Below are 24,983 nucleotides of genomic sequence, written 5' to 3'. Positions count from 1 at the left end.
CCGGAGTTCACTCACACTCGCGTCCATCGAGTCCGTGATGCCATCCAGCCATCTCATCCTCTGTCGTCCCCTTCTCCTCTGCCCCCAATCCCTCCCAGCATCAGAGTCTTCTCCAATGAGTCAGCTCTTCGCATTAGGTGGCCAAAGTACTGGAGTTTCAGCTTTAGCATCATTCCTTCCAAAGAAATACCAGGGTTGATCTCCTTCAGAATGGACTGGTTGGATCTCCTTGCAGTCCAAGGGACTCTTAAGCGTCTTCTCCAACACCACAGTTCAAAAGCATCAATTCTTCGGCACTCAGCCTTCTTCACAGTCCAACTCTCACATCCATACATGACCACTGGAAAAACCATAGCCTTGACTAGACAGACCTTAGTCGGCAGAGTAATGTCTCTGCTTTTGAATATGCTATCTAGGTTGGTCATAACTTTTCTTCCAAGGAGTAAGCGTCTTTTAATTTCATGGCTGCAGTCACCATCTGCAGTGCTTTTGCAGCCCCAAAAAATAAAGTCTGACACTGTTTCCACTGTTTCTTTATCTATTTCCCATGGAGTGATAGGACCGGATGCCATGATCTTCATTTTCTGAATGTTGAGCTTTAAGCCAACTTTTTCACTCTCCTCTTTTACTTTCATCAAGAGGCTTTTGAATTCCTCTTCACTTTCTGCCCTAAGGGTGGTGTCATCTGCATATCTGAGGTTATTGATATTTCTCCCGGCAGTCTTGATTCCGACTTGTGCTTCTTCCAGCTCAGCGTTTCTCATGATGTACTCTGCATATACGTTAAATAAGCAGGGTGACAATATACAGCCTTGACGGACTCCTTTTCCTATTTGGAACCAGTCTGTAGTTCCATGTCCAGTTCTAACTGTTGCTTCCTGACCTGCATACAGATTTCTCAGGAGGCAGGTCAGGTGGTCGGTTATTCCCATCTCTTTCAGAATTTTCCACAGTTTATTGTGATCCACACAGTCCAAGGCTTTGGCATGGTCAATAAAGCAGAAATACATGTTTTCCTGGAACTCTCTTGCTTTTTCCATGATCCAGCGAATGTTGGCAATTTGATCTCTTGTTCCTCTGCCTTTTCTAAAACCAGCTTGAACATCAGGAAGTTCACGGTTCACGTATTGCTGAAGCCTGGCTTGGAGAATTTTGAGCATTACTTTACTAGCGTGTGAGATGAGTGCAATTGTGTGGTAATTTGAGCATTCCTTGGCATTGCCTTCCTTTGGGATTGGAATGAAAACTGACCTTTCCAGTCCTGTGGCCACTGCTGAGTTTTCCAAATTTGCTGGCATATTGAGTGCAGCACTTTCACAGCATCATCTTTCAGGATTTGAAATAGCTCTATTGGAATTCCATCACCTCCACTAGCTTTGTTCGTAGTGATGCTTTCTAAGGCCCACTTGACTTCACATTCCAGGATGTCTGGCTCTAGATGAGTGATCACACCATCGTGATTATCTGGGTCGTGAAGATCCTTTTTGTACAGTTCTTCTGTGTATTCTTGCCATCTCTTCTTAATATCTTCTGCTTCTGTTAGGTTCATACCATTTCTTTCCTTTATCGAGCCCATCTTTGCATGAAATGTTCCCTTGGTATCTCTAATTTTCTTGAAGAGATCTCTAGTCTTTCCCATTCTGTTGTCTCTGTTTCTTTGCACTGATCGCTGAAGAAGGCTATCTTATCTCTTCTTGCTATTCTTTGGAACTCTGCATTCAGATGCTTATATCTTTCCTTTTCTCCTTGGCTTTTCGCTTCTCTTCTTTTCACAGCTATTTGTAAGGCCTCCCCAGACAGCCATTTTGCTTTTTGCATTTCTTTTCCATGGGGATGGTCTTGATCCCTGTCTCCTGTACAATGTCATGAACCTCATTCCATAGTTCATCAGGCACTCTATCTATCAGATCTAAGCCCTTAAATCTATTTCTCACTTCCACTGTATAATCATAAGGGATTTGATTGAGGTCATACCTGAATGGTCTAGCAGTCTTCCCTGTTTTCTTCAATTTCAGTCTGAATTTGGTAATAAGGAGTTCATGATCTGAGCCAGTCAGCTCCTGGTCTTGTTTTTGTTGACTGTATAGAGCTTCTCCATCTTTGGCTGCAAAGAATATAATCAATCTGATTTCAGTGTGGACCATCTGGTGATGTCCATGTGTAGAGTCTTCTCTTGTGTTGTTGGAAGAGGGTGTTTGCTATGAGCAGTGCATTTTCTTGGCAAAACTCTATTAGCCTTTGCCCTGCTTCATTCCGTATTCCAAGGCCAAATTTGCCTGTTACTCCAGTGTTTTCTGACTTCCTACTTTTGCATTCCAGTGCCCTATAATGAAAAGGACATCTTTTTTGGGTGTTAGTTATAAAAGATCTTGTAGGTCTTCATAGAACCGTTCAACTTCAGCTTCTTCGGCGTTACTGGTTAGGGCATAGACTTGGATTACTGTGATATTGAATGGTTTGCTTTGGAAACAAACAGAGATCATTCTGTCGTTTTTGAGATTGCATCCAAGTACTGCATTTTGGACTCTTCTGTTGACCATGATGGCTACTCCATTTCTTCTGAGGGATTCCTGCCCGCAGTAGTAGATATAATGGTCATCTGAGTTAATGGACCCTTTCCAGTCCATTTTAGTTCACTGATTCCTAGAATGTTGACATTCATTTTTGCCATCTCTTGTTTGACCACTTCCAATTTGCCTTGATTCATGGACCTGACATTCCAGGTTCCTATGCAATATTGCTCTTTACAGCTTCGGACCTTGCTTCTATCACCAGTCACATCCACAGCTGGGTATTGTTTTTGCTTTGGCTCCAGCCCTTCATTGTGTCTGGAGTTATTCCTCCACTGACCTCCAGTAGCATATTGGGCACCTACTGACCTGGGGAGTTCCTCTTTCAGTATCCTATCATTTTGCCTTTTCATACTGTTCATGGGATTCTCAAGGCAAGAATACTGAAGTGGTTTGCCATTCCCTTCTCCAGTGGACCACAATCTGTCAGACCTCTCCACCATGACCCACCTGTCTTGGGTTGCCCCGCAGGCATGGCTCGGTTTCATTGAATTAGACAAGGCTGTGGTCCTAGTGTGATTAGATTAACTAGATTTCTGTGAGTATGGTTTCAGTGTGTCTGCCCTCTGATGCCCTCTTGCAACATCTATCATCTTACTTGGGTTTGTCTTACCTTGTGCTTGGGGTATCTCTTCACAGCTGCTCCAGCAAAGCACAGCCACTGCTCCTTACGTTGGATGAGGGGTATCTCCTCCTGCCACCCTTCCTGACCTTCAGTGTGGGATGGCTCCTCTAGGCCCTCCTGCTCCCGCACAGCCACCACTCCCACTCCTTGGACGTAGGGTTGCCCCTCCCGGCTGCCTGCTCCCGGTCGCTGCCCTGGCCTCGGGCGTGGGGTTGCTCCTTCCTGCTGCCGCCCTTGGCCTCGGGCACCGCCCCTGGCCTTGGATGTGGGGTGGCTCCTCCTGGCCACCGCCCCCAGCCATCACCCCCAACCTTGGACGCGGGGTAGCTCCTCTCGGAGCTTTTTCTGTCTTTATAATATATGAATCCCTAAGAAGGATGAAGGTTTAATTTTCATTTCCTTTCTTAGAAGCTGAACAGTAAAATCTGCTGTTTAATAAAGATCGTTGAAGTTCAACTCATATACTAAAGCCTATTCTATTTTGTATCTTACCTGTAGAGAAAGCATTAGAACTAACCAAGAACTTTATCATTCTTGCCTCTAAGGTGTGATCTTGCTTCATCAACTTAGCATAATACTTAAGTGAAAGATAAAGCTTATTTTTCATTCCTCTGAAATAAAATGTTTGATTTTTCTATGCTTCCAATTCACAGCTGTCCACGTACACATATCAGCATATGACAGATGTGTGTGTGTGTGCTTAGTCATGTTTGACTCTTACGACTACATGAGCTGTAGCCACAGTCCCCTCTGTCCATGGGATTTTCCAGGCAAGAATACTGGAGTAAGTTGCCACTTCCAGGGAATCTGGGAGATCTTCCCAACCCAGGGATCGAACCCGTGTCTCCTTCATTGGCAGGCAGATTCTTTACCACTGAGCTACCTGGGAAACCCACATGCTGATATGGGAAGAGTCAAAATTTATGGTTTTATTATAACCTAATTCCAGCTATAAAGTTTCTTGTCTGTCTTCACATTTACAAGTAAGGACAGAATCTAAAAGTTTTATCTGTTAGAAAAATGGTGTCGTTTCTGATTCTTTGTGACCCTATGGACTGTAGCCCTCCAGGCTTCTCTGTCCTTGGGATTCTCCAGGCAAGAATACTGGAGTGGGTTGCCATTTCCTCCTTCAGGGGATTCTCCTGACCCAGGGATCAAGCCCGTGTCTCCTTTGGCTCCTGTATTGCAGGTGGGTTCTTTACTATAATGGTGCACTTCTGTTAGACGTGCATTTCAGTGATGTGTGTCCCTGAAAGTGACTTTTGCTGTGTCAACTCCTCCTTGGCTTTATTTTGTTACAGAGAGGGGTGTTTGAGCTAAACCCAGTCTTCCTGTCAGTCACAAAGGTCTTCATCTGACAGAGTGGTCAGCATGCTGCTAGGCGATGATAAGGAACTCAACAGACATCCTGGTGACTGGATGACCTGTAGACCTCTCATCTGTTTGAGCTCAAGAGCACAATCATTCATTCTTGGATCCTGGCCTTAAACGCCACTTCCCATACAGTCTTGATGTTTGGTTAAAACCAATAACCATCCGTCACTTTCAAGCCCCATCAGATCTGCTTGTGGCTATCGGTGAATGATATATGAGCACACTTTTCCAACCTAAGTTCCTTTTAGAGGTCCTGAAGGACACTGCTAAAATACATCACGTGCATTTAAGGAGACCTGTCACAGAAGGAAGGCAGCCTGACATCGAGGGAAAGAAGGAAGCCCAAGCCCCAGAGCTGTCACCCAAGATCCTCGGGGAGAGTTGTCAGGACTGTGGCCAGCAGCCTTTCTTCTCCTGGGCACCTTCCGCTCATCTGTGAGGCTAACAGCGTCCTTATTTCTTAGATCTATCTCTCTGGCCCTCTCGGGATGGTGCTTCATCATCCAAATGCCAAGAAAGAAAAAAATCAGCAAAGTTCATCAATCTAAATTGAAGTCTCTCAGCATTCTAGGGATGAAGGACTTTTGGAAAATACTAGAACTTCCTTTTTAATCTCGGACATTCCAAAAGCAGTTTGCCATGCACTAAGTATTTTAATATGTATGACTTTATCCACATGATAAGGAGAAAGAGTGTTATTGTATACTACAATTATTTAGGGTTCATGAATTCAGTGAGTTGTAGTCAGATTAAAACTCTTGACTAATAGGAAAAATCCTCACTGTGGATGGAGGCTTCATATTTATTGAACAAAAATAGTTGAGAGGATTTTATAATCTTAATGCTAAAGATGAATTTATATTTTTCTAGATTAATGGGAATAATTGGATATTACTTTTGAAGAGGGCACTACAAAAAAAAAAGTGTGTTGACCCACTTCATACAAAAAACATTAATCTGTCATCACTAGAGAAAACATTAATTTTGAGCTGTACAGGCTGTCAAGAAGGAATTTTCAAGAACTTCTCTGGCCCCCAGTAACTGTCAGTGCATATTCACAGTTGGTGGAAAGTAACATATTGTGACTCTGAAAGAGTATGAACCCAGTTGGCCCTTTAACCTGTGAACTTTTCTCTAACCCCGTACCCAAAGCAAATTAATTAATGTGTGACATTTGTTTTAACAAGGAACTAAGCCCTGGAGAAGGGCATGGCAGCCCACTCCAGTATTCTTGCCTGGAGAATCCCATGGACAGAGGAGCCTGACAGGCTACAGTTCATGGGGTCACAAAGAGTCAGACACAATTGAGTAACTACCACAAGGCTTACAACCAGTGTTCTAGAAAGTAACGTGTTGTTGCTTAGTGTAAGGCTCTGATTTGGCCCATATATAAATGTTTCTGGTTTATTGAGATACTTATAATGCTGTTTCACTGCATCTGGTAAGCACCATGGTATAATTTTAAAAGATAGAGAAATACTTTCAGCTCCAAAATCAACTGCCATGTGTAGCTGGGGCAGTAAAAGTAGGTTTTATTCTATTCCTTAGAACATCTCCCTTGACCCACAGTTTGAAGAGTGTTGAAATGATAGCCAGGTGAATCACCAGACCAAGTGGCTAGTAAGCATTACATATATTTCCTGAACTATAGAGTTTTCATTAAGAGATGGCATATGGATAAAGCAAAGAGGGAAAAAACTAAAAGCACCATCTCTGTGCTTGAGGCTTAATTGCAGAGATGAGGCTTAAACGCAAAAAACAACCGGAAAACAGTTTCACAACAAGAGATAAACAAATAGGATGTTTGGGAAAGACATCTGGTTCCTTCAGGTTTATGGTTAATTCCAGTGATCTGTAAGAGAAATGGAACTGACTGTGAACAGAGCACATCCTGGTCCTCTGGCAGCAAGGTGCACATACTCTGCCAGAGGGAATGCTGGACGGGGTGGGGTGCGAGGAGCTGTTTGTTTTTCTGCAAACAGGAGACGTCTTCCATGCTAATAGCAGCTTCAGAAGGATTGCTGCAGCAGATGGAAAGGACCCATATACAGTCATGCATTCAGTTAGCAGGGACTAATTGAATTTGAGGGTTAACTGTCATTAGAGAGACACAAAGCCTACTTATGTCTCCATCTATGGTTGCACATGCTAAAAGGAATTTGGCACAGGTGGTATGTGAGTCTTAGACCACTGTTGCATTGAATGGCCTTTACATTAACCACTGATGGGTTCATCCCAATGAAGATGAGGTGATAACGGAATATGTGAGATGTGTGCTCTGTACCCCACACGCTCTATTTCAGCAGTGGAGGAGACACCAGTAGGCAGAATACGAGGAATATAAGACTCAAGATCTATGAGTGTTTACCTGACTGGAGAAGAGAAAGAGGAGGCGCAGTCTTCTCTCACCTTCAATGATTAAAGAGAGCGCCCTTGTGTGGTGGTTGTACAGTCGCTCAGTCATGTCCAACTCTTTGCAGCCCCATGGACTGCAGCACACCAGGCTTCCCTGTACGTCACTGTTGCCAGGAATTTGTTCAAACTCATATCCATTCGGTCAGTGATGCCATCCAACCATCTCATCTTCCGTCTCCCTCATTTCCTCCTGCCCTTAATCATTCCCAGCATCAGTCTTTTCCAGAGAGTTGGCTCTTTGCATCAGGTGCCCAGAGTATTGGAGCTTCAGCATTAGTACTTCTAATGAATATTCAGGGTTGATTTCCTTTAGGATTGCTTGGTTTGATCTCCTTGCTCTTGCCTTAGGGACTCTCAAGAGTCTTCTCCAGCATCACAGTTCAAAAGCATCAATTCTTTGGCACTCTGCCTTCTTTATGGTCCAACTCTGTCATCCATACATGATGATGGCTACAGGAAAAGCCATCAGTTCAATTCATCACTCAGTTGTGTCCAACTCTTTGCAACCCCATGGACTGTAGCACACCAGGCTTCCCTGTCCATCACCAACTCCCAAAGTTTACTCAAACTCACGTCCATTGAGTCAGTGATGCCATTCAACTATCTCATCCTCTGTTGTCCCCTTCTCCTCCCGCCTTCAATCTTTCCCAGCATCAGGGTCTTTTCAAATGGGGCAGCTCTTTGCATCAGGTGGCCAAAGTGTGGGAGTTTCAGCTTCAGTATCGGTCCTTCCAATGAATATTCAGGGCCAATTTTGTTTAGGATGGACTGGTTGGATCTCCTTGCAGTCCAAGGGACTCTCAAGAGTCTTCTCCAACACCACAGTTCAAAAGCATCAGTTCTTCCCTGCTCAGCTTTCTTTATAGTCCAGCTCTCACATCCATTCATGACTGCTGGAAAAACCATAGCTTGACTAGGTGGAACTATGTTGACAAAGTAGTGTCTCTGCTTTTTAGTATGCTGTCCAGATGGGTCATAACTTTCCTTCCAAGGAGTGTCTTTTAATATCATGGCTGCAGTCAACATCTGCAGTGATTTTGGAGCCCAAAAAATTAAAGTCAGCCACTGTTTCCCCTGTTTCCCCATCTATTTGCCATGAAGTGATGGGACCAGATGCCATGACCTTAGTTTTCTGATGTTGAGTTTTGAGCCAACTTTTTCACTCTCCTCTGTCAATCTAATCAAAAGACTTTATTTCTTCTTTGCTTTCTGCCACAAATGTGGTGTCATCTGCATATCTAAGGTCATTGATATTTCTCCTGGCAATCTTTATTTCAGCTTATGCTTCATCCAGTCTAGCATTTCTCATGATGTACTCTGCAAATAAGTTAAATAAGCAGGGTGACAGTATACAGCCTTGAGGTACTCCTTTTCCTATTTGGAACCAGTCTGTTGTTCCATGTCCAGTTCTAACTGTTGCTTCCTGATCAGCAACAGGTTTCTCAAGAGGTTTCTCTTTAAGAATTTTCCAGTTTATTGTGATCCACACAGTCAAAGGCTTTAGCATAGTCAATAAAACAGAAATAGATGTTTTTCTGGAACTCTTTTGCTTTTTCCATGATCCAGCAGATGGTGGCAATTTGATCTCTGGTTCCTCTGCCTTTTCTAAAAGCAGCTTGAACATCTGGAAGTTCACGGTTCACATACTGCTGAAGGCTGGCTTAGAGAATTTTGAGCATTACTTTACTAGCATGTGAGATGAGTGCAATCGTGCAGTAGTTTGAGCATTCTTTGGCATTGCCTTTCTTTGGGATTGGAATGAAAACTGACCTTTTCCAGTCCTGTGGCCACTGCTGAGTTTTCCAAATTTGCTGGCATATTGAGTGCAGCACTTTCACAGCATCATCTTTCAGGATTTGAAATAGCTCCACTGGAATTCCATCACCTCCACTAGCTTTGTTCGTAGTGATGCTTTTAAGGCCTACTTGACTTCACATTCCAGGATGTCTGGCTCTGGGTGAGTGATCACATCATCATGATTATCTAGGTCATGAAGATCTTTTTTGTACAGTTCTTCCGTGTTTTCTTGCTGCCTCTTCTTAATATGTTCTGCTTCTGTTAGGTCCATACCATTTCTGTCCTTTATTGAGCCCATCTTTGCATGAAATATTCCCTTGGTATCTCTAATTTTCTTGAAAAGATATATCATCTTTCCCATTATACTGTTTTCCTCTATTTCTTGCATTGATCACTGAGGAAGGCTTTCTTATCTCACCTCACTATTCTTTGGAATTCTGCATTCAGATGCTTATATCTTTCCTTTTCTCCTTGGCTTTTGGCTTCTCTTCTCTTCACAGCTGTTTGTAAGGCCTCCTCAGCCATCCATTTTGCTTTTTTGCATTTCTTTTTCTTGGGGATGGTCTTGATCTCTGTCCCCTGTATGGTGTCACAAACCTCCTTCCATAGTTCATCACACACTCTATCAGATCTAGTCCTTTACATCTATTTCTCACTTCCACTGTATAATTGTAAGGAATTTGATTTAGGTCATACCTCAATGGTCCAGTGGTTTTCCCTACTTTCTTCAATTTAAGTCTGTATTTGGCAACAAGGAATTCATGACCTGAGCCATAGTCAACTCTGTTCAACTTCAGCTTCTTCAGCATTACTGGTTGGGGCATAGGTTTGGATTACCATGATATTGAATGGTTTGCCTTGGACACAAACAGAGATCATTCTGTCATTTTTGAGATTGCTCTATATACTGCATTTCAGACTCTTTTGTTGACTATGATGGCTACTCCATTTCTTCTAAGGGATTCTTGCCCACAGTAGTAGATATAATGGTGAAAATGAAGTCACTCAGTCGTGTCCAACTCTGCGACACCAAGGACTGTAGCCTACCACACTCCTCTGTCCATGGGATTTTCCAGGCAAGAATACTGGAGTGGGTTGCCATTTCCTTCTCCAGAGGATCTTCCTGACCCAGGGATTGAACCCAGGTCTCCCGCACTGTAGGCAGACGCTTTACCATCTGAGCCACCAGGGAAGTCAGATATAATGGTCATCTGAGTTAAATTCACCCATTCCAGTCCCTTTTAGTTCGCTGATTACTAGAATGTTGACATTCACTCTTGCCATCTCCTCTTTGACCACTTCCAATTTGCCTTGATTCATGGACCTAACATTCCAGGTTCCTATGCAATATTGCCCTTTACAGCATCGGACCTTGCTTCTGTCACCAGTCACATCCACAACTGGGTGGTGTTTTTGGTTTGGTTCCATCCCTTCATTCTTTCTGGAGTTATTTCCCCACTGATCTCCAGTAGCATATTGGGCACCTACTGACCTGGGGAATTCATCTTTCAGTGTCCTATCTTTTTGCCTTTTCATAGTGTTCATGGGGTTCTCAAGGCAAGAATACAAAGTGGTTTGCCATTCCCTTCTCCAGTGGACCACAGTTTGTCAGAACTCTCCACCATGACCCATCTGTCTTGGGTGGCCCTACAGGGCATGGCTCATAGTTTCATTGAGTTAGTCTAGGCTGTGGTCCATGTGATTAGATTGGGTCATTTTCTGTGATTGTGGTTTTCAGTCTGTTTGCCCTCTGATGGAGAAGGATAAGAGGCTTATGGAAGCTTCCTGATGGGAGAGACTGACTGAGGGGGAAACTGGGTCTTGTTCTGATGGGCGGGGCCATGCTCAGTAAATCTTTAATCCAGTTTTCTGTTGATGGGAGGGACTCTGTTCCCTCCCTGTTATTTGACCTGAAGCCCAACTATGGTGGAAGTAATGAAAATAACTCGACCTCCTTCAGAAGGTCCCATGCATACACTGCTGCACTCAGTGCCCCCAACCCTGCAGCAGGCCACCACGACCCACGCCTCTGCAGAGACTCCTGGACACTCCCCGGAAAGTCTGGGTCAGTCTCTTGTGTGGTCCCTGCTCCTTTCTCCTGGGTCCTGGTGCACACAAGGTTCTGTTTGTGCCCTCCAAGAGCCTATTTCCCAGTCCTGGGTAAGTTCTGGCAGCTCTGTGGTGGGGTTAATGGCGACCTTATCCAAGAGGGCTTATGCCATACCCAGGCCTGCTGCACCCAGAGCCCCTGGCTCTGTGGCAGTCCACTGCTGACCTGTACCTCCACAGGAGACACTCAGACACAGTTCTGTCCTCAGTATCTGTGGGGTCTCTGGGTCCTGGTGCACATAAGGTGTCTTTGAGCCCTCTGAGCGTCTCTGGCCGGAACGGGGCTTGATTCTAAATGCAAATCCGCCCTCCTACCATCTTGCTGGGGCTTCTCCTTTGCCCTGGACATGGGATATCTCCTCACAGCCGGTCCAGCACCTACCATCTTACTGGAGTTTCTCTGACCTTGGACGTGGGGTATCTCCTCACAGCCGCCACTCCTGACCTTGGAAAAGCCATAGCTTTGAGTATACAGACCTTAGTCAGCAAAGTGATGTCTCTGCTTTTTAATACCTTACGTAGAATTCCTAATTCAACTCAACCAGGATTTGCTGTCTGCAGAGTCTTCTACTTGCCTTTCCTCTTCCTATTCCAAAAACCTGGTCCTTCAGATAAGTAGTTCTCAGCCTTTTTTATTTACCTGCTGAGATGCTTAATGTAAAACAGATGACATTGTATCTGTCACACAAGTGTTCTTGGGCATCTCCCAACACTGACTGAAGGTCAGCACCAACCCCTTGACTCCAAGCACATCATGATGCAAGTGTAGGACGTGACAGATCGTATTTTTCCTAAAACAGCATTGTCTCCCATCCCACACATTCTTCTTACAACATGTCTTTGACTATTTTTTCATTGTGCTCTGGGGTGTTTATCTCCTTTCCTTGAATATGGACAAACTTAAGTCTGAAGCAGGGCACACGTGATGCTGTGGTGGGATCCAAGGCAAGGTGACTTCTGCTGGGCTCCCTTGGAATGGTTGCTTTTGAAACACAGTCATCATTTCCAGAGGAAGCCCAGGCAGCCCATGGACATCCACACAAGAGGAGTCAGAGCTCCCAGGTGAAGCCAGCTCTTACTTAGCAGTCATGTGTGTGATCATCTTGAAAGTGGATCTTTGAGCTCTCAGTGAATCTGCCCCAGCTGAGGCCAGATCGAGCAGAAACAACAATTTCTGCTTAACCCAGCCCAAGCTGCAGCTTTTGAAAAAATAAATAATTGTCGTGTTTTAAGTCACTATGTTTTGGAATGTTTTGCTATGCAAGAATAGGGGACTGATACAGATATGTGTGTCATTAGAAGAATAATCTTAAATTTGTTCTAATATATTATTAAGAACCCTTAGTGTTTTGGCTATTACTATTAATAAATAACTTGGCAACATATGTTATTATCAATTGTCAAAACTTCCTTGAGGCCTCAGTTAACATGCAGAGGTCTTTAGCAATATCTAATTCCTCTTTTCTTTCACCTTATCTTGGGATTGTTCAGTAAGAGTATGTAAAATAATATTAATATTAATAATATTTACAGTATTTTCATGAACGGCGTCCTCCTTTATGTCTGATTAGCATAATTCAGCATAGTTATCCATACCATGACATATGTGTTAGGTTACCTTTGCTATTTGTGATGCTTATTTTAAATTCCATTTTGGGGAGCTGAGCCTTCACAGTTTGTTGCTGATGTACCACGGTTTGCTGTTCACGAAGCAGAGAAATTGAACAGAATGCTACTGATAAGGAAAATACAGGAAAAGCTATGCAGAAATATGGATCTCAGAGAAGTAAGCTCTCGGGCACCTGGAAGTGCAGCCTCTGTGGGGCTGAGCAACACTAAGAAAGGAAAAGTGTGAAGACACCTGTTGTGATCAGGTCAAGGGAACTATGAACCTGACATTTGTCAGAGAGGGGCTGGTTCTTCAGCGTCCACTTTGGTGTAAGAAGGTTTGGAGCCTGAAGCCATAAAATGACTTCACTTTCTGTCTGATGCATCTATGAAGCTTTCGCGTGAGGTTGTTTTAATTTCTGCCACCCTGCTCCCAGTTACAGAAAAAAACAGAAGGTGGAAGGAACTCTGACCTCAGATTCAGAGATAATAAAAGAAAATATTTAAAAAAAAAAATAAAAGAAACTAGCATCCTTCTGTCTCTCTCAGCTGGATTGCTAACTGCCTGTGTGACCTTGGAGAGTTACTTCTCAAGCACCATTTTCCTCCTCTATTAAATGCAAGGGTTAGACTAAGGCTACATAGAGCTTTGGAATGTGGAATATGACTCCTGACACATTATTTTATGTTCTGATTCTTGCTTTGTAAATATTTAGGAGTAAAATGTATGCAGAACTTGCCAAAGTCAGATGTATATTTATGAATCTCAGTGAATCGGCTGATTTTTACCCCCTAGGCCTCCAGAAGCCATTTCTGTTCAACAGTTTTTCTTGTTACTGTTAATCTTTTTCTTCCATGATTAAAATAAAAGATTTAAATGGCTACTATCATTAGCAAGTGACAGAACATTAGCAGGAACAGAACATTAATTTTAAAACTGAAAAATAACATGAAAGGTTAAAATTTTTAAATAGACACAAGTGCTCAGAGTTGTGACTCTGTTTATAGTTATTTTAGTTGATTTATTGAGATTTACAAGCATTGTGGCTTTGCCAAGTTCTGTACACTTTTTTTGCAAATATTTTTGTTGCAAAGCAAACTTTGCAACCTTAAACTATCCCTTTGGAATTAGTCACATGCTATTTGAGTCTCACCTTCTCATTTCACAGCTAAGAAGTGATTCATTTCTGTGTAATGGTGTTAACATCAGTATTCCATGGTGTTCTACACAGAAAACCACAGTGGGCACAGTCACTGTTCCTTGAGCTTACTTGCAAGGCAGAGTCTCAAAAGAAATGATTTTATCTTCGTTTTCCTAATGAGAGACCTGAAGCTTGGTGAAACTAACTTGCCCAAGATTATAGCTAGTTAATGATGTGCGGGCGTACTAAGTCACTTCAGTCGTGTCTGACTCTTTGGAATGCTATGGACTCTAGCCCGCCAGGCTCACAAGCCTTAAACTCAGGCAATACGATTCTAAACTCAGTTAAAATATATCCCTTCCTAATTTGGATTTCTTGCCAAAATATCAGTTTCTGGAGAGGATGGAGTTTATTTTGTACAGTCGGCTTGGAACAGGGCCTGGCCTGGCAGAAGAAGCAGGTGGGCCAGCCCGTGGCCCACAGACTATTTTCTCCCATCATGATGGGAGGGAGTGACTCTTTTCCTTCTGTGCACAGATGTCTAAGGATGTCTGGGCTTCTGGGAATCCAGGCCAAAGAAACAGAGGCTCTAAGAGGAAGACACTTGACTCCTTCCTGGTAGTCCTGACTTTTCCATTCCAGCTTTCTGTCTCAGGATGTTTACTGTTTAGCAGTTGATCAGGAGGCACAGTGCTGAAGGAAAAAAAAGTCATTTCTTATAAGCTAATGATTCAACTTCTAAACTCTCTGAAAATGAAAAGCTTTTCAGTCCTTTACCCCCTTACTTTCCTGTCTAACTATATAAGTTTATGTGATTTAATTGTCTAGGAAACTTAGTAGTCATCTACTCAATAACCCTTGTATCCCACTGGCCATTTAACTTCCCTTGTTCTTTTGAATTTGGGAGCATTGTTTACTCTATATGAAGGAGTTTTGGAAAAGGCCAGAAGGCAGGCTCTGAGCTGAAGAAATAATAAAAAAAAAAAATGCTGTAATCATAACAATTCATTATTTGTTTTTAAGCTTGATCTTTCAGAAGGTTATTATCTGGAGTTGAATACTAATGGATTCAAGCTCTGTTTATGCAAAGGAAATCTTAAACAACAGTGTTCAGGAGGGAAGGACATTAATCAGCAGAGAAGAGGGCCTTGTGCCTAATAATGTTTGCATAATAGCTACCCTTGAGTGTATTGCTTGACTTAAAAATAAATATTCATGTTTTCCATCTCCAGTACAATTGGAAATTATTTGTGGTTATGATTCTTTTATATGCTCTTCTGTCTGTTCAGGGGAACTTTAAATTGGGAAGCTAGGAAACCAAAAGACATAAATAAAGATGTTGCGAGTGGAGTGAGGTAGCAGTGGAAGGCTGCCGTGGTGGGGGCACATGAGCTGAGAGCAGGTCGCAACTCTGTTCTCAGGAAGGGAGAGGCTGAATCAGACTGGCAGGTGTCAGGACATTTACGTGATTCTCTGATTTACTTTCAACTCCTCCTTCACTTCTCAGTACTCACAGGATAAAAATGTAGGTCCCTTCTCTGGACAAAGAGGTGCTCACCGGAGTGGTCCCACTGGAACTTCACAGTCAGGATGTGTGACAAGCCAGCCCCAGGTGTGATCATGCAGACCTCCTCCCAGGGCCCTTCCGACAGTCTGTTAACGTCCAAGTCCTCATTTGTATTTTCCCTTCATCTTTCAAGGATTTCCCAAATGTGTTTGCTAATTAAACCACTGATTGTGGAAGAGTTGGCTTAACTTCACCTACTCCAGCAATCCTTTGAACTCGGCAGGTAGCCAGTGAGTTTCGCGCTCCCCCCCCCCAAGTCTCTCATTCATCTGTTCACTCATGATCAGTACTCTTCCAATAATATTTATCCTGGAGAATTTTATCATCCTGACTTATTGCTTATATGCACCAAATGTTATTCACTGGTGCTTTAAGTTAGCAAATTCTGCTTTGCTCTCTCCTTTATTCATTCTTTTTTCTATTTAAGTGTCTGGTAAGTGTTTCAGTGTGCTCTTGAAAATGCAGGCTCTATATTGTTAGGAACGTCTGTGTGTCATTTTCAAGGCTTTTCATGAACTGCCTTCTCAGGCAGTTACCCTAACCTTCCTTCTCTCCTAAATGGATATAGAAGATCCTGTAGTGTAAAAGCCCAAACTGAGTTATTCGCCCACACCTGCAATTGCTCATACTTGCCCCTGCCTCCCTCTCCCTGTCCTCTCATGCAGAGTTGACATCTTGGGAAAGCTCCACCGTTTCACTGGCTCCTGCAGCCTGGCCTCACCTCTGATGAGGGCCGTATGAACAGCAATATGCCCGATTGACTCCACACACCAATTCACCCTTCTTGCTAGGCTCCTTCTGAAGTGTGTGTATGTGTTTTTCATATACTTAGGCATAGTCACAGAAGTACTATAATCTATCCCTTCTGTCAATATAACTTATCCTATTTATAAAGTGCTTATTTGGCTTCATGTTTACTACAGAGAAGTGACCAGGACAGCTGTTAATCCTACTTTAGATACGAAAGTTAATTTAAAATATTTGACTTCTTAAGGCTGAGCGGTGAAGAATTGATGCTTTCAAATTGTGGTGCTGGCAAACTCTTGAGAGTCCCTTGGGCTGCAAGGAGATCAAACCAGTCAATCCTAAAAGAAATCAACCCTGAGTACTCATTGGAAGGACTGATGATAAGGCTGAAGCTCCAATACTTTGGCCACCTGATGTGAAGAGCGGACTCATTAGAAAAGACCGTGAGAGTGGGAAAGATTGAGGACAGGAGTAGAAGGGGCTGGCAGAGGATGAGATGGTTGGATGGCATCACCACCTCAATGGACATGAGTTTGAGCAAACTCTGGGAGATAGTGAAGGACAGGGAAGCCTGGTGTGCTACAGTCCATGCAGTTGCAGAGTTGGGCATGACTTAACAACTGAACAAGTAAATCGCAGAGATCAGAATTAGACTCCAGTTAAAGATTATTTCCTTTCATTTTCCTTAGGCCCCACAGAGCCCAAAGAGTTACTACAGGGTGAACTCCCAGAGGGCACAGGACAGAGCCTGGGATGGTCCAGGGACCTGCATTGTGGGGTGATTGAGCTACACAGTCTCTGCGTGCCCTGAGAGAGACATTTCCCTCTGAATGTCAGTGTCCCATCTGTAAAAGGAAGAACGAGACACGTTTCTTAGGTTCTTTTGACATACACCATTTTATGAATTCCCTTTCTGTTATTTTTTAGAGACATGTATTTGTTTACTTGTCTGTGCCAGGTCGTAGCTGCAGCACGCAGGATCTTTAGTTATGGCACGAGAACTCTTAGCTGTGACATGTGGGGTCTAGTTTTCTGACCAGGGATAGAACCCCACCTCCCCTGCATTAGGAGTGCAGAGTATTAGCCACTGGACCATTAGAAAGTCCCCTTTTCTGTTATTTTTATCTCCATTGCCTTTCACTGCTTTCCTCTTTGCTCTCTTTTCTGTCTGGAGAAGGAAATGACAACCCACTCCAGTATTCTTACCTGGAGAATCCCGTGGACAGAGGAGCCTGATGGGCTATAGTCTGTGGGGTCACAAAGAGTTGGACATGACTGAGCAACTGGCACTCTTTTCTATCATTTCAACAACTGATTGGTACACACTGACCATGTACAAAGAGCGTTATTGCGCCTGGCGCCATAGTCCCAGCTTAAACAGCTTGTTATAGAAAAGATACATTCTTCCCTCTCTTTCCTATTCTTCCTTTCTCGCTCTTCTTCCTTCATTCTTCCTTCCATGCTTAAGCAGCCATCATCATTTCCTACGGTTTCCAAGACTTCTGCTTTGGTCAGAGGGAAGGCACTCGGCCCTGGGCCTCTGAACAAGTTGAACATGTCTGTGGTTCTTTGCCTCTGATCACCCAGGGCCCATGAGTACGCATGATGAAAGCTTCATGGGCTTTGTTCAGTGATAGTCAAGGGCACCATGTGCTTTGATACTGCATTTTTGGCCAACTGTATACGAGAGGCTCCAAAATAAGAGTAAAATGATACTTTGAAAAATAAACTTCAAACCTTCTGATTTTGAGGGGAGTGACTTTAAAACTTTAAAATGATCTTTTTCTTGAGCAGTTTTAAAATATAGGTGTTTTTCTAAAGGGCCCATTTCTGACCTAATACAACTGTCCCCTTTAGGAATCATAACCACCATTAGACAGTCATATATTCTTTTCCTCTTTTATTAGTTATATTTTTTTCATTTTTCTTCTGCATCCCACATGACATGCACAGGTACTTAGATTATTTTCCCCTAAGCTAAGTGGAAGGAAATGGCAGCCCACTCCAGTATTCTTGCCTAGAGAGTCCCATGGACAGAAGAGCCTGGCAGACAACAGTCCATGGGGTCGCAAGAGTCAGACACGACTTAGCGACTAAATCACCACCACCACCACCAAGTAGCCTTACAATTAGTTTAATTAAACTTTCAGAGTGCTTTCTATAAGAATCACCAATGAATTTTATGCTAAATGTATGATTACTTTCTTTAGAACATAATTAAAATATGTTTCTTCTTTATTGTCTCTAATCCTTCTTTCCATAGCAGTAGGTATTTATTTATAATTATAGAGCACAAAATTGCTAATAATTTTTGAACCCCCGAAGGACAAAGTAGAAGAAATTAGAAAGGAAGGGAGCAGAAACAGTCCTAATGATCAGGCATTCTGCATCAGTGGATGAGATAAGAACATTTATATGATTTAATGAACCCTTTCAAAGATCTGATATAATTGAGACTTGCTGGTTTACAGATGTGGAAACTGAGGCTCAGAGGGGTTAAATAACTCGCCTAGTATTCCACCGCCTGTAAGGGTCAGAGCTAAGATTGGAATCCAGTATGTGTGACTCTACATCTCATGTTCACTTTTCTGTACCAGGGCTGGAGGGGGTTCCTGTCGGCTCTAGAATGATGTACAAGATGAATGCTCAGGGAGGGAAGGGCTGAAGAGAAGGCCTCAGTCTGTCCTACGTTTCAACCTTTGGCATGCTTCTACTCCCCTGATCCCCACCCCTAATGTAGACTGTGTCTCCCAAACATGGATCCAGCCCTTTGTAATATTTTCATGAGAGGGTCTTCTACTAATGGGACATCTCTCTTTTGTCTTTCACAGCAATTTTGCAGGCAGTAATAGCTGGTGATCTTATGAAGGTAAGATATCTTCCTACCAGAACTTTTGGTGATTCTTTAAGAACTCTAAATGAGCATAATTTCTCACCAAGTTTTCATGATCCCATTTATCATTTCCCATCCCCCTGGTGCTAGCTGGGTAGAAGGCAGAAGGATGTTCTTTTTGAGAACTGAGCAGAGAGGGTGAGAAGCATCCTTGTAGCATCGCCATGCCTCCAAACAGCAAAGGGTCTGTGCAAAGGCACATGCTGGCTGTCTGCCTTGACTGGTTACAACTGATACGTGTCCCCAGGAGACAGTGCCTCGGGTTCCTGCTATCTGGAACTAATATTTGAAGTTTAAAGATTTATTTCAGCCCAAGTCTTTAAATGAATGCAGCTATAAGAATAACCTGGACGATACCCAGAAATACTTTCTTTAAGCAAGAGACAACATCACGCAACATTATTGCCGTTTTGAACTCTAGGGATCACAGTTAATCAGAAGATACTCTGATCTGCCTTGAATATTGTGATTTGTGCTCATGTTTTCTGGAGAATTTAGTTCAGAGGAAACTGCTGTCTCCTGAGTGAATGCAAATTCTGAAGTCAGACTGTCTGGGTTCAGATCTTGGCTCTGCCTTTGACTATATATGAGACTTTGTATAATTACCTAATTGTCTCTGGGCCTCCGTTTCTTCATCTGTAAAATAGAATCACATTGCTCTTCTCTTTGCTTTACTGTGAGGATTGAATATAAAATTCATGTAAAGCTCTTAAGATTGTTCCTATAACTTCATAGAAGGGACTCTCCCGAGATAGCTATTTTGTTAATACAGTGTTAATCTGTGTTCCTTTGATAGTTAAACATAGCAGGGAGACAAATATTTGTTATAAAGTATAATATAGTCCATGAATACCCGGAAAGCTATATTTGGTCCCAAGTTATTTTCAGGTGTCAGGACTTAAGACTGCCTGGGTATCCCTGTATATGCTATAATGGCATTGATCTGCTCTGTATTATCAGCAACTTTCTCAGGCCAAGGCTCCAACTAACTCAAGTTCAGCACTATCCCAGATTGAGAACCCAGGAGCCTTAAAAGAAAGTTAAGAAGCACTAACTCAGTTGATAAAGAATCCACCTGCAATGCAGGAGACCCCAGTTCAATTCCTGGGTCGGAAAGATCCGCTGGAGGAAGGATAGGCTACCTACTCCAGTATTCTTGGGCTTCCCTAATGGCGCAGCTAATAAAAAAATCCACCTGCAATGCAGGAGACCTGGATTTGATCCCTGGGTTGGGAAGATCCCCTGGAGAAGGGAAAGGGTGCCCATTCCAGTATTCTGGCCTGGAAAATCCGATCTATGGACTGTATAGTCCTTGGGGTCGCAAAGAGTCGGACACGACTGAGCAACTTTCGCATACACACAAGCTCTTGTATATAAGTTCTTTGGAAGCACATCTGTTGAATAAACTGAGAAACCTCAGAGCTACATTGTTAACAGGTTACTAGCAGAAAACAAGTGCTGAGAAGGTTGTCAGCATCTTGTTAAACTGTCATCTTCAGACACACATCCCTGGGCATGGTGCCCGTGCCATGACCAGATCACAGTGTCACTAGGAATTGTTAAAGAGGAAAGTGCTCTCTAAGCAGCGTGTATACCTGAATTCAGTGCCGTTTCCAGGCAGTGGATTAAACCAAATATTATCCTGTATTCCCTGAAAAGCCTTTTTGGATTCTGTGAGCAAGAGGCATGAGTTCAGACCTGATCCCTGCTCTTGGAGAGTTTCTAAGCCAGAAAATTTTGCAAAATGTTGCTGTACCTATGAAACCACTTCATTTTGTTTTGTATATACTTTTAGTCTAGGCAACAGATTTTCCAGGGCTCTGGGCGTGTTACTGCACTTCTTTGGTACTTAACAGAGAATTATATGAGAGAAGGGAAATCACTATATTCAGCTGGTTGCCTTATTTCATTCTCTGTTATAATTCTTTCCTAGATGACTGAGAAATGACTCGGTAACATCTGATTTACTAAGAGGTGAAATATAAAGCCTGAGGGTTTTTTCTTTTTCACTTTTTTCTTTCTTTTCCTTCCCAAATACTTTCCCCTCCTTTTCTTTATCTTCTTCCATTTCTCTGTCCCATGCAGAAAGTACTATAAATATTCAATACTCAACTGGGTATGTGTGTCACGAGTGTGAGGAAGGAGGGGGGAGAAAGGGCAAGTTGAAGGGGGAAGCAAGGTCCAAGCACACCAATGAACTGAGAATAGACCCTGGATCAACCCTGCATGCAGGATGTCATGAGTAGCTCCTATCCACCAGGCTGCACAACATACCCATGGCCTAACCTAGTGGCCACAGTCTCTATGAACACCACAGCAATGCAAAATCAGGGCAGCTGATGGATTGGGTCTCGGCTACTCTGTGAGCCCAAATCCTTTGTGGATCTTCCCACAAAGAATGGATGTGTCATTGTGAGACAGTACAGTTGAACAGAACAGGATTCTTAGATTGTCGTGGAAAACAGTTAGCTACTTCCTGTTCCTTTGCTTCTCAATTTAGGCATGAAAACTCCGTATGTTCCTTGCGCACGTTCAGTCGCTTCAGTCATGTCCAACTCTTCGCATCCCTATGGACTGTAGCCTGCCAGGCTCCTCTGTCTATGGGGATTCTTCGGGCAAGAATACTGGAGTGGGTTGCCATTCCTTCCTCTAGGGAATCTTCCAAACCCAGAGACTGAACCCACATCACTTATGGGCAGGTTCTTTACCACTAGTGCCACCTGGGAAACCCCATGTTCCTTACTTCCAGTCAACTGCTCCTTTTTGATCAGTTTCCTAGAATGTCTTGCATGATTTTTTCCATCCCCTACTTTATGTTTTCCTAGTGCCCTGTGCTATCCTCCTCATTGTCCTCTTCATCTCTGTGCAATTCTTTAAAAATCTCTCCCTCCCATGGACACTGAGGTCTTGGAGGCTTAGAGGTCAGAGGTCAAGCTGTATTCATGTTAGTTTCCCTGGCATCTGGCACATGGCTAATCTGTAGTTGTATTTGAGTGAATGTATGAGTTATCAGTTTATTCTCTTTGACCTTAGGAGTTGTTTTTTTGTTTTTGTGTTTATAATGCTATGCCATCTAACTTCTTGGTGGTAGACACATTCCTTTTGCTTATTACATGCTGGATTAGTTGATTCTTATTTATTCTAAAGCTACATTTTAGAAGCTCCAGTAAGGCCCTTGTTCTGATTATTGCAGTTTAGAGAACAGAGATCCATTTTCACTTCCATTACAGTTCGGTAATGTGCAGTATTTCACAAACTTAAGACTGTGTCCTCATTTAGCGCCTAATTCTCAGGCTGCAAAATCTGTTTTCCCCCCAGTCTTTCGGAAGTCTTTTAGGTTTCTACTACTACATTCTCTGAACCCTTTTGGTTCTCATCCCATGGATCATCTCAAGCCTTGTTGGGTGGTATGTGTTGGATGATAAATAGAAGGCAGGCAGACTGCAGATCTGGACAAAGGAGGGAGCCAGACACGGCTGTGCATGTGTCTGCTGTATGCCTGTGCGTGTGATCTCATGTGGGGAAGGGGCAAGCAGCTTCTGTACTCAGTAGCTGGGCTCATTAGAGAGGGCAGAAACAATTAAAGGGCGGAGGGCGCGACGCTACCAGACATCAAGCTCTTCCTGCCTATACACTTAATTGTTCTTTAACTCAAGAACGCTCAGCCTGCATAGGGAAGCTTTCATTCTCCTCTCTTTCATTTTTTCAGTGCCCAGAAAAGAAAAGGACCAAGAAACCCAGAAAGGGAACAAATAATTTAGCATGCTTCCATTCCCTTAGGCTGTTCAGCACCCACTTACCCTCTCCGGAATTTGCGGAGACACTGGCCATCTATTTGAGTGATAACACAACCCAGGAATGTTACTTCATCTCTTTGGCTTTTCCCTGTGTCCTCTGAGGCTGTAGACATTTGTGGTTTGCTACATTACTTTTATTTTATCACCAGCTAGCTGCTTTCCTTGTTCCGGACTCTGTCTGAGTTGCTTTTCCTATGTCTCTTTTTCAGCTAATAGAAAGCTATAAAAACGGAGGCAGCCTGCTAATTCAGGGACCAGACCACTGTTCACTCCTTCATTACGCAGCTAAAACCGGCAACGGGGAGATTGTGAAATATATCCTTGACCACGGTGAGTAGGCATAGCAAACCAGGAATCAATTATCCATGAAACAGACTGCATTTTCAAAGTTGACTTTCATCCAGGCTGTCCTCAGAATGGCGGAGAGACCCTTGAGCTTTTGCTGACTCTCCTTGCTTATATGACAGAGCCAGGATTCCAGATCCCTGGCACAGGTCACCTTGACCAAGCACCTTTATCTTTACCTTAACCACCTTAACCTTAACAGAAATCATTTCCATATCAAGACCTTTGCAGGGTATTTGGGGGCTGATTACTTACAAAATGAAAGACAAAACCAAATGTGGACTTGCCATCATGTACTGTTTGGGGAAGGGCTTTTATGTTTTGTGAAGTTAACTAGTTGGGACCAGGTACCTAATCCATGTTTATAGCTGATCATTCTGAGGAGTAATGCACATATTTATTTCCATCTTTCTAATTTCCCCTTTTTTTTCTATTTGAATCTTATTCACCTTTTCAACTCAAGTCACCTTTTATTCTCTTCGAAAATATCTGGTACTGCCGTGTCTCCTGTGGCAGGCCATGTTCACCTGCTGGACAGCCTCCTAACGAGGTTTGTAATCTGGTGTTAAATGGTGACCTCAGCATCTACCTCTAATAGCCCTTCAGAGGCACAGACATGTCAGAGGAGTATCAAATCTTGACCATACTTTCTGCTTCCCATGTTTATAGTGTTTCTAGGACTGAAAAATAGGATAGAAGCGGGCAAACTCTCCCTGGCTGGGCTGTTTTTGAGGAATCTCTGGCTCTGCTGAATTCAGGTATATAGAGATCCTATCTTCTGTGAGCCCTAGCACTGAGCCGATGGCCACCCTCATTGTATCCACATTTAGGCTGTAAATAGTAAGCATTTTAGTACACAGTCACATTCCCTTTAGTACATAGTCACGTTCCCTTTAGTACCCAGGCACATTCCCTTTTTTAAAAAACTGAAGTATAGTTGATTTACAGGGTGTCAGTTTCAGCTGTACAGTAAAGTGATTCAGTTAAAGACATGTATGTTCAGTTGCTCAGTTTTGTCCAGCTCTTTGCAACCCTATGGACTGTAGCCCTCAGGGCTCCTCTCTCCATGGGATTTTCCTGGCAAGAATACTGGAGTGGGTTGCCATTTCCTCCTCCAGGGGATCCTCCCAACCCAGGAATTGAACCCATGTCCCCCATGTCTCCTGCATTGCAGGCGAATTCTTTACTGCCGAGCCACTGAGAAGTTATACATATATTTAATGTTTTCCAGATTCTTTTCCCATTACAGATTATTACAAGATAGTGAATATAGTTCCCTGTGCTGTATAGTAGGTCCTTGCTGTTTATTTTCTATACAGTTGGGTGTATCTGTTAATTCCAAACTCCCAATTTATCCCTCCCCTTCCTTTTCCCCTTTAGTAACCATAAATTTGTTTTCTATGTATGGATTTACATTCCTTCTTATTCCTCTTTTTATTCAGTTCAGCAAACATGTCTTATTCTATTTACTCATTCATTCATTCATTGAATATTTGTGGGGTGCTTCACAGGAACTATCTGTCATAAACCAGCACACACACAAATAAAATATAGTCTCTGTCATCAAGCAATTGCAGGATAAAAAATATAATCATATGCATCGGTAAATTGAAAGCAGTTGTATGTAGGACTCTTAAGTCCTATTGTTAAGTCACAAACAGAGCTGCCATTTCTCAAGCACTGGTTGTATGCCACATGCTTAGAATGAACACATCCTATCATTTAATCTTTACAAGGACCTTGTAAAGGATTAGACTCTCAGTCCCATTAAACTCGCCTTGCTTTTGTCTTCAATACGTTCTCACCATGGAGAGTTTGCCTGAACCCTTGGCCTGAATTATGGCAGAAAGAGTGGTTTAGGAAGAGGAAAGGGTTTTCAATAGGATGGTCACCATTAGAGGCTTTCCCCTCGCTCCCCTAGATTGGATTGCCTGTCTGCCCCAGAAAGCCTACATCTATTCCTGGCGCTGTGTCAGGGGTGTGTATATTCTGTC

General features: G+C 43.0%; 1 protein-coding gene across 7 annotated transcripts in view; it reads left to right on the top strand.

Moving 5' to 3' along the window:
- The window catches only part of DGKI (diacylglycerol kinase iota), a 513,862-nt gene that overhangs the window by 453,461 nt on the left and 35,418 nt on the right, over positions 1-24,983 (top strand). For 3 of the 7 annotated variants that reach the window (XM_027968850.3, XM_042248884.2, XM_060415132.1), the window contains 2 exons: positions 18,786-18,823; positions 22,854-22,974. The exons of 3 other annotated variants lie outside the window; for them this stretch is intronic. In XM_027968850.3, coding sequence (XP_027824651.2) covers positions 18,786-18,823; positions 22,854-22,974 — 159 coding nt within the window. The remainder of the gene's footprint in view (positions 1-18,785; positions 18,824-22,853; positions 22,975-24,983) is intronic. One more of the 7 variants, XR_009600539.1, reaches the window with a different exon arrangement.

This window comes from Ovis aries, chromosome 4 (genome assembly GCF_016772045.2).
Source record: "Ovis aries strain OAR_USU_Benz2616 breed Rambouillet chromosome 4, ARS-UI_Ramb_v3.0, whole genome shotgun sequence".
In the NCBI taxonomy this organism is placed as follows: domain Eukaryota; kingdom Metazoa; phylum Chordata; class Mammalia; order Artiodactyla; family Bovidae; genus Ovis; species Ovis aries.
Note: the sequence above shows the minus strand (reverse complement) of the source record. Positions and strands in the feature narration are given on the sequence as shown.